General features: G+C 50.0%; 1 protein-coding gene across 1 annotated transcript; it reads right to left on the bottom strand.

Annotated features, from left to right (window-relative positions):
• Positions 1-420: 420 nt before the first annotated feature.
• LOC104544179 (tumor necrosis factor receptor superfamily member 21-like) lies at positions 421-8895 on the bottom strand (the record flags this gene model as incomplete). Its single annotated transcript, XM_010188970.1, has 4 exons — positions 421-924; positions 1756-1975; positions 4238-4291; positions 8614-8895. Coding segments are annotated over 4 exons (786 nt in total), but the record flags the coding sequence as incomplete, so codon positions are not given.
• Between the last annotated feature and the right edge of the window lie 1178 nt (positions 8896-10073).

Here is a 10073-nt window from a genome sequence, read left to right as displayed (position 1 = left end):
AAAGGACCTTTTTCATCCCCTCGAAGGTTGGCGGGACTGACCCTTTTCTTTGCATTTAAAGCGCTTCTGGCTTTAGCTTATAGGAGCGTGATGCATTGTCCGGGTGAGAACCATACAATAAATAACCGTGCTAGTAAAATCTCAGCAATGGATATGCGCTATACAATAGTACGTTAGAAAATAAAAAGTCAGCTCGGGTGGGAAGCTTAGCTGCGTTAAGAGACGGTAACCAGCAACGATTGGGGTTTTTTTTGCGTGTTTTTGCCACTTACCGCTCCGAGGCGAAGGGAGGTGGTGGGAGACGGTCACTCCGAGCATCAGCTTTGACAGAAGAAGTGGGTTACAGAGCAATCCCCGATTTGATGTGTTAAATTACACCAGATTTGTGGTCTTTTAGTTCATTAACTGCATTTTTTTTTCTTAAAGTGCATCGACTGATCTGATTGGAACAAGAACAAGGAGAAGAGAGGCTCGGGAAGGGGGCAGAGGGTGCAAAGACTTGGACTGAGCGATAGAGTTAAGGTGGAGGGGTGCAACGCTGGCAAAACCGCCCCCCCTCCGGAAACCAAGGACACCTCAACGAAAATACTGGCCATATATTCTACAACAAAACCTGCCCGCGTATTGTCGGTCGTCTTAACGAGTGCCAAGCTAGCTCTAGCAGATATTCGGAGAGTGCGTGGTGACCCGGTGCCTACAGTAAGTCAGGAAGGTGGCTATAGACAGAGTCCAGGAGGGTCTGGCTGGCTTCCTGGCTCTTGACTCCGGCGATCTCAAATAGCCTGTCCAGCTTGTCTTCCGCCTGTGGGATCTCCTCGATCACGTGGAGCTCCTCGGGGTTGAGGATGTGCAGCATGTCGTCAAAGATGGGCTGCAGGTCGCAAGGGTCCAAGCGCACCTGGCGCAGGACGGTGTCCTTCTTTTCTGTAGGAGGAAAGAAGAAGGTGATCAAGAAACCACTTGAGAAACCTCCGGGCTTGTTCTCCTCAAAGACCTCGGTCCATCCCTGGTGCCACCTCAGGAGAGGGACACATCAAGAACTGAGGGAAAAGGTGGAGGGTGATGGGGAGGGGAGACGGAGAAACTAACACTGCTGAGGCACCCAATGCAGGATCCCGCTAGAGCAAATACAGCATTTATAAATGCTGAATGGCCAATGTGGAAAAGTGAAGAGGAAGAGGAGCCAAAAAAAGCTGAATTCTGCTCTTTTGAGTTGTTTTTGTTGGGTCAGCTTCATTTCCACGCCCAAGTATCAATTCGGTACATTGAGCTCAGTGTTTCACCTTCATCACAAGTTGAAGAAGATTAAATGCAGCAAAAGTTAAATGGAGTAAATTAAACCCCCTCAAAAAAGGGGGTTAATCAATGGTGACTGACACCTCAAGCCACACACTGCAGCAAGCAGGACCACGGGTGGAAAAAAAAAATAAGTCAGTCTTTAAATGACATTTTTCTGTTTTCATCTCATGCAACAACCCATGGGCCACAAGTCAGGAGAAACCCTGCCCCAAACATCCAGGGATGCTACAATTTCACTTCAAAGAGTTAAAAGCTTTTAAAGGTGTTTTCCCCTTTCAAATCTGTATCATCTGTGCTAACAGGATATCCTGGTCTGGAATGAGAATGTGATAAGCGTATCCTGGAAAGCCAGTTTTCCCAGCTATTTTCTTAAAATGTCGGGCAGCTCTGACACATGTGCCGAGTGCAGGGGGCACATCACAGCACCTCTGCTCCCCTCTGGGTTGATTTTGGTACCTTTGGTAATAAAAGAGCCTGTCCGGCTGAGCGCGGAGGAGCCGCTGGAGGTCGAGTCGCACCGCAGGAGGGGCTCCGCTTCGTCGACGAAGAAGCATTTCTTCTCTGAAGGAGAGGGCTCCACGGTGAGGACGGCTGCCTCGGGGGGCTTGGGGCTGGGGTTGGGCGGGGGGCTGAGCGGGCTGGGGCTCATGGGCAGCGCCAGCCTGTCAGCTTCCAGCTTTGAGGGGGAGAAAGAGAGGGAAAATCAAATTGGGAGGATGCTATGCAATGGGCTTACACACAAAACAATCTGCAACCCAACTTTCAACACACTCTACCCAGCAGTCCCCGCATTCGGGTGGCCTCCTCCTCCCAGGGGACCTGCTGGCCCAGAATGGGCACCAGAGGTGACCCAGGGTGACATCAGCGCTGGCATTTGGCACCCCAGCGCTCCCAGACAGGAAGGGAAATGCAACCCGCACTCTTGGTAGGAGCAGCAGCAGCACGGGGATGGGGCATGCAATCACAGCAGAGCATTTTAACTTTGTTTTCCTTCTCATTTTCAGGTTATTAAAGCCTGAAGTGCCACTCTTGGGGGATAAGGGTGATAATATCCAAGCAGGTAAGTCCCCCCAAAAACCTGCTTCACAGCTATGGTTCCCTCAAAGCAAGGCATAGCCTGGCTCCATGCCTCCCACTGCTGCTGAGGCTGTGGGGCGAGAGCTGTGGCATCCTCAGGGACCTCCACTGGAGCACGGTCCTGTTCCCAGCTACACCAGCACACATTTTGAGTTAATAATTAGTTTGCCCCATCTTGCCCCTGGTCCTGTGAGCACCCCATTAATACATGATGGAGAAATCCACCCCACCTGACTGAGCCCAAGGCCAGGAAGGACAAGCAGGGGCTGGCGCTGACCCAGCAGCACCCCAGTGCCTTTGCTTTTTGCACCCTGATGTCAGCCAAGGACAAGCATTTGGCTTCACAATCCCAAAGCCACAGGGGCTGGGACACACTGTATGCATGTCTCTTCTTGCATCTCCTTCCTACCTGCACAGCAGCAAACGTTATCAACCCTCCTGCATCTCTCAGCACCTCCTCGGGGTGCAAACCTCAAACAGAGCATTTCTGGTTTCCATTCCCCACAGGGACAAGAGGCTCAGGGCAGCATCCCCACATTCCTGGCCAGCAGCTTGGGCACCTGCGAAGGGCACCAGGTCCCCCCAGGGAGGTTGCTTAAAGGACTACCTAATATTTAACTTCTTCCCAAACCCTGCATCCTTGTCACAGAGTGGAACTGCAAGCCCCATCCATGTCCAACCCACTCTCCCTACAGCATTTCCCAACCCTGTTTTCTCCTCCTGCAGAGGGAAGACCAGGCTACTCCTGCTAACACCCTTTAGTCTGCTACCCAGGGATTAAAATGCAAAATTCGGATTAAAGGCTGTGGGAAAGGGAGCCGCTGAGCCACCTCCGTGCCGGCATGGATGTGCCTGTGCATTCCTCATCTGTGTCGAGGAATTCACCACCCACAAATCACATGTCTGCCGAGATGCCCATTAGTTCACATTAAATTAATGCTGAAGCCAGCTCCTGGTAGAATAGAAAGGGGTTTTTTTTTTCCTCCCTCATTGAAAACAAACAGGGGAGGATTTGTTCTAGCTCAGCATAGTTACGCAATAGGCATGTTAAAAATAAAAGTCAGCTTTAATTTTTAATTAAAGGAATCTGCCTTCTCCTCTGAAACTCCCTTTCCAATACAGCTCATCGACGAGCATCAGCCCGTTGCCATTAACAGGGGAAAAGCAAGGGAAGGAGCAGAACAGCGACTGGCCGCTTGCCAAATTGCAGCATGCTCCAATTTCCCCTTTAAAAAACAACAAACAGGCTTTAGGGGTTAGTTTTTTCCCCCCATGCACAACTCGTCCATTTAATATCCAGCCACAAACCCAACTCCCCATTTCTAAACAGGGGCTGGATGGCCAAGGAGCCAATTACAAGGAAGGGCAGGGAGCAGCCAGCAGCCCTGGCTCTGCCTTCCCAGCAGAGGGGAAAAACCCTTCCCAGAAGCGTGCAAGTCATTTGGAGTTTAATTAAACAGCTGCTAAAGCACGCTAGGAAAGGAAAAAACCACCGAAATCACCCGAGGTTATTTGACTGTAGGTGTCCCGGGAGCCCAAAGCTTTCCAAATAGCTGAACGACAAAGTCAACAGGATGCTCGGATGTGTGTTAATATTTAAACTGCGGGAAGAAAGCGAGTGGGAAGGGGGGTTTTGAAAAGCCAGGGAAGCAAAAGGTTGCTGCGAGGTGAAGCCTGTGGGAAAGGTGTAAAAACAAGAGTGCGCACAGCCCGTGACTCATTGCTTGAAACCACCTTGGCCGTTCCTATTTTTGAGGACAGCGGTGCTTGAGCGAAACCCAGCTCTGGCTGGAGAAAAGAAAAAGGACAAAACCAAACTGCTCTGATTGCTTTTTGCCTTTCCAGAGGCACCGTTTCTCACCTTTCCGTCCTCATTGCCGGGGTCCTGCGCTTGCCACTGCGGCTGCATCTGCACCTGCACAGACAGACACACGGCAGCATTAGACACGGACCAGCGTGACAGACCCAAGGCACCGCTCTGACGCATCGGCAGCCTCCCGCGACCGCTCCGTCGTACTGGGGCGCTCCGCCAATTTATGATTTCTTTTTTTCTTCAGCACTGCAGCAAGAGGCTTGCAATGCCAGAAAAAAAATCCTAAAAGCTCCCTTCAGGCTGCGGCTCAAGCACCGACATCCTCCTGGATCCCAATGCGCCTGAGAGGATGCCCTGAGCCACTGAGGGTGTCTGAAGGTCCTTCCTAAAAGGGGACAGAAGGGGATGGGTGCAGAAGAAAGACGACACAGGCTTGGCTTTGTTTTCTTTTCACAGCTGCTCTCAACAGCTCTGTTTGAACTGGTTGGTCCCATTTTCTGCCTCTGTTTTACTGCACCGCAATAAAAACTCAACCCAGACAAACAGAGACTGCAGCTGCTGTGATAATGTCAGGAGGGAGCAGCCGTGGGCATTAAAAAACCCCTCCCTTGGGCACTGCTTTCCTGTAATTCCTCCCGCAGCAACCAGGCAGTAATTGAAGCCGGTGGCAGGTTTGCTGCTGCATCAGCTTTGTGCAGCCATGTTTGGGTTGGGTTTTCTTGCCCCAACACAAACTGCTGATTTACCAAAAAAAAAAAAATAAAATAAAATAATGAGACAATTTGGCAGGAAGCCGGGTTCAGAAGGAGCAAACTCAGCTGAGGATGGCCGCACACCTTCTCGGCACTGGGGATAAATTTAGGACTGAGGCCGCTTGTTTCCCATATTCCCTGCTCAAAGATGACACCCAGCTGACACCAGCCCTATTCCCACTTCTGCTACACCTCCATAGGGGATGTGGTGGGAGAAACCCCGGCACACAAAGCAGGGTGGGCTGGGCAGCAGCCCTGCGTGGGCGATGCTGTGGATGCAGGGTGGTGTCAGTGGAGTAGGCTCTCACTATGGTCCCCACGGGCGTAGGGAAGATTCCGATAAGTGGCTTCATGGTGCACGTGGTGTTTGGGGGTCCACCTTCAGGCCAGGCCAGACCTTGGAAGGTGAGACACCATTGGCCAGACCATGAGGTCTCACCGAGATGGCAGAGAGATGCAGCAATGGGGTGCAGGTGCTGCAGAGCAGGAGACAAGTCCTTCACCAGGATGGGAAGGGCACGAGGGTGCTCAGTACCCTGGGCTGGGAAAGCCTGAATGTCTTCTCCATGTCCTTCACCTCACTGACCAGGGTTCAGGAGAGCGCTCAGCACCACCTCTGTGGTGGAGCTGGCATCCTTCAGCACAAGGTGACCATGGAGAAACGCTACTCAAGTCAAGTCTCATCAGACCCAGGGCAGGCAACACCAGGTTTGGGGAGGGTTTAGACGCCAAGAGCAGCCATCCACAGAGGAAGCAGCTCTTTCCCACCAGCCACAGCCACTCATAGGCCAAGTGCTTCTCCAAACAGGACATGGTGTCTCCATGAGAGCTTCCCGGTGGTTTTTCCTTTCTATGGATTTGCCCATCTACTTTTTCAACTCAAACCATGATGAAGTAGATGGGGCTGTGATGAAGTTTCCAAGCTCAACTACAGGCTAAGTCAGTGTCAAGTCTGGCTTGTTCTCACCCCACCATCTTCTAGTTTCATCCTATGCTCCTGAGCCCAATGTACTGCAAATAGGCAGATCAAGGAGATGTGGCTACCACAGCAAGGAAACCTCAATTAAAAAAACTCAAAACACAAAACTCATCGCTAATTAATTACTGGGCCCAGCCCAGTTCTGCTCTGCCAAAAGAGGAAATGAAGGGGATGGGCAGGAGCTGTCATGGGCTGGATTTGGGGAGCACTGCTCCAGGCTATTGACCTCCACCAAGGGTTTTGACCAGCAAAAGAGGAAGGAAAGGAGCCAAAAGGGGCTGCCACAGCCACGTGCCTGGACACAGAGCCGCTTTCACATCCTTTTCTCCTCTGGCATCCCCGAAAAAACCCACGGCTTAACCTCACACCAGCCCCAGCCCTGACATATCTGCTGATTCACGGGATAATCTGCAGCATGCAATTAGCCATGGACCTAAATCTCGTTGGGCTCAGGGCTGCAGCCTCCCCCACCTCCATTTTCAACATCTCCAATAATATATATATTTTTTTAAGCTTTGCCGAGGCTGTGCTGCTGAATGCCCTGAGCAAGGCCATTCGCTTCCCCTCCATCCATTCCCTGAAATATCCGAGCCGAGGCCAGCAGAGCCATAAATAAAAAGATAAGAGCTTAAACCACTGCTCATGGTAGGACACTTACAGCAGCAAATGCGGCTAGCCGTGCCAGCAACGCCCCAGGCCAGCTTGGGCAAGCACAGACACCCCTTGGTGTCTGCAAAATACTGTTATGCACCCCAAAAAAATCCCATTACCCAGTGCCTGCGCTGCACTGAACTTTGCTGCTTTTAACCCCAAAATGCAGAATTGCATTTTGCTGGGATACCAGTGAAAAACCTCTCCCTTTTTCTTCCCTCTATCTTCTTTTTCTGTTGTTGTCAGCACCACTAATTTGGAGTGTGTCTGTGCTTGCTAAACAGCATCCAGTCTTGCACGCCACTGCCTGGCAAGGGGAAAGATTTAATGCACCCCAAAAAAACCTCCCCAAAAACCCTTCCCACAGCTGCTGTCCTCGCTGAGTTTTCTGGATCAGCTGCAAAAAAAGCCCCTAGCAAAGCTATTCAGAGGGCTAATCTCGTTTTAACCTAAATTCATTCAGCACGAGGCAGAACCACCATAATCTTCCCTGGCTAAGAAAGCGGGTGAGCCTTCAGCAGAGCCATTCCCTACCTGGAGGAAAACATTCCTGCCATGTACCATACGCTCCAGAGGCTCCTTTTAATTCCTCTATTCCTATTGTGGGTCGTAAATAGTTGGATTTCAGAGCCTGAGCGCTGCTGAGGAAAGGGGGCACTCTCTTCCTAACCATAGCTTTGACTCAGGCTTTTAAATTCATTTATTTTTTTCCATCTTTGATATAAAAAAAAATAAATATCTTGGATCATGGTAGGAAATGAGAAAGCTACACGCTGCTAAATTACCAGGAGCTGGAAGGAAGAAAACAGCAATGGAGTATGAGCAGGAGCAATTGGGCAGCTGGTAAACAAACCTATCCAAAATTTGGGCAGGACACAGGGGGCAATCTTTGGCATTCACCTGACTTAGTGCTTCTCAAATACACAAGCCCAGGACTCCTGCTAACACATGAAAACCTGTGATTTCACCCTATGGTTCCAAAGGACCAAGATGTTCATACACTAAATGCAGTCATTAGGACTCTATATAGGGGTCCTTCTATGTAGGGGAAGGTTTGGGATGGTCAAAACAGGATTTGGGAACTCCCTGCACCAACAAACGCTCTCCTCCACCAGCTTTGCTATACACGAAGGTCCACCTTGCCTGGCCTCCACCAAGCACCCAGAGAGGTTTGCAGGCACCCATCTGTGCCCCTTTGGGTCTGGGTCACCAACCGGTTTAGGGGGAAGAGCCCTCCCTCAACTGCCCTCACTTCTACCCATGTGTTGTCTCATTGGCTTCCATGTTCAGAAGAAGCCCCATCCACCACCTCTATGAACACTCCCAGAAGACCATTGAATTGTCAGAGCCCAAAACCCAAAAGCACACTGACAGGTAAGGCAGGGGTGGCCAAAACAAACTGCAAAGGTCACCAAGGCACCTCCCAACGACTTACACCTGCCCGAGACTGTAATGCAGGATATTCTGCAGCAACTTAATTTATTCTCCCAAAATATGAGACAGGTTTTTTTAATGCCACAGTTGCCAAAGAAGGGCAACAACTATGGAGGCGAGCACGTATGGACTCCCTCAAGCCATCAGTCGTGACCTCAGAGGAACTAACTCGCTATTCCACAAGAGCAACATTTAGTGATCAAGGAAGCTTGGCCTTTCTCACAAAATCCTGGGCATTTAGTTATAGCGTTTAAGAGCAAGTTTAAAGGAGGGTGCTTTTTCCTCCACATCCTCAACATGAAGGCTCAATTACCAGGTCATCCTGGTGACCTTCAAAGACACATGCAAACCACAACATGCATGACTCAGGAGCTTGTCAAAACTTTGAGAAAGTTTTGAGCAAACTTTGGCAAAGCTTTGCTCAAAAGCAATGTAAAGCTTAAATGTAAGTCCCTGAGGAGCTGCTGGGGGAGATGGAGTCCAGCTACCTGACTATCAGCTAAGCTCGAGGCCACAGCCATGTCCCATACACTCACACGCTCACCACAGCCAGACAAGACATGCACCACATCAGACAAGAGCCCGTGAAGCCCAACCCGTGTCGTTACCGGCGTGGTGTCCTCCATCAGGCCTCGGATCTTCTCCACCACGTCATTGCGGCGGTGCTGCCGGAGGGCGCTGATGAGCTGGGCCAGGCTGGCCTCGGGCCCGCGGATGGTCCAGTGCTGCAAGGCGGCGTAGGCGCGCTCGTGGTCGGCCGCGTAGCCGTTGGAGAACGCCGCTACCTCGCGCTCGCTGGCGTTGCACAGGAACTGGTAGATGTCCTTCCACTGGCTCCCCACCTGGGCTGCCACCAGCTTCAGGATGTCGATGCCTGTGGGGTAGAAGAGCTACAAGTGAGCCATGGGGGGGTCTATGGGTGATAGACCCATAGGCTCCTACAATTGAGGCACATGCACTCTGAAATTAACGATGTTAATTTCACCATAAAAGTTTCTGTGCTCTTTGGCACAGGAAAAACCTTGGTACTCAGCCACTAGACAGCTGCAGGAGCAAAGGAGATGGCAACATGCTCGCATGTCACCTGCACTGCAGCTACCGCTTTGAACGGGAGCTGGATTAAAAGATGAGTCACCAAAGCACCTCTATAAAGACTAATTTTTCCATAACACAGCACCTATAGCACCCACAATCGGATTTAGGGCCGTTTCCAGTGCAGACTGGTGGGATGACTCAGTTATGGGATTGGAGACCAGGTGAGCATTGGGTGATTGGAAGATCTGGTGTGGGATTGGAAGAGTAAAATGGCAAGGCTTCCCCAAGAAAAGCCCTTGAGACATGTTGGGTTAGACGGTGAGGGTTTCCTCCCTTTACCTCTGGGAGCAACGCAAAAAGCAAGTTCATCCTTGTGTCCACAGAAAGATCAGGAGTTAAACCTTCAAATAAAGCCACACCTCGTCCATAACAGCTCATTAACCTTGTTTTACCAAGCCAAACACCACCTTGTTTCAAATCACCACACAAAGGGTTGGCAGAGGTGAGCTGGAGAGAAATTCACTTTTTCCAAAGAGGTAACCACACCTCAGGTTTCCTTGCAAGCCAGCACGTCTCCATCGCTGCAGGGAACATTTCTCCTTCCCTCTGCAGGCACAACAGCTTTGTCAGCAAAAATAGCTGCTTACAGAGGAACAGCATAGCCAGGGTGTTTCCTGCTGCCCTATTATTAAACAATTTCTAATGCTAAACAATTTCTAATGCAATTTACACCAGACCTCCCTACTGCAGCTTTGAATTGCAGCCCTGATATAGCCAAATAGATATATATATATTAAATAATTAAATAGCTGTAGATAAGATATACAGCCTGATAGAGATATAGCGATACCTCTTTTTATATACATATATATCTGTAAACAACATTGCCTGATATATATTTTTATATATATGTGTGTGTGTGCATATATGTCTGTGTGTATATACATATACGTCTTTTTATATATCTCCATATAGATATTTTATATGTGTGTATAAATGCTTATACACACACACACAAACACACACACACACA

The sequence above is a fragment of the Mesitornis unicolor genome, unplaced genomic scaffold, assembly GCF_000695765.1.
Source record: "Mesitornis unicolor isolate BGI_N332 unplaced genomic scaffold, ASM69576v1 scaffold45537, whole genome shotgun sequence".
Classification (NCBI taxonomy): domain Eukaryota; kingdom Metazoa; phylum Chordata; class Aves; order Mesitornithiformes; family Mesitornithidae; genus Mesitornis; species Mesitornis unicolor.
Note: the sequence above shows the minus strand (reverse complement) of the source record. Positions and strands in the feature narration are given on the sequence as shown.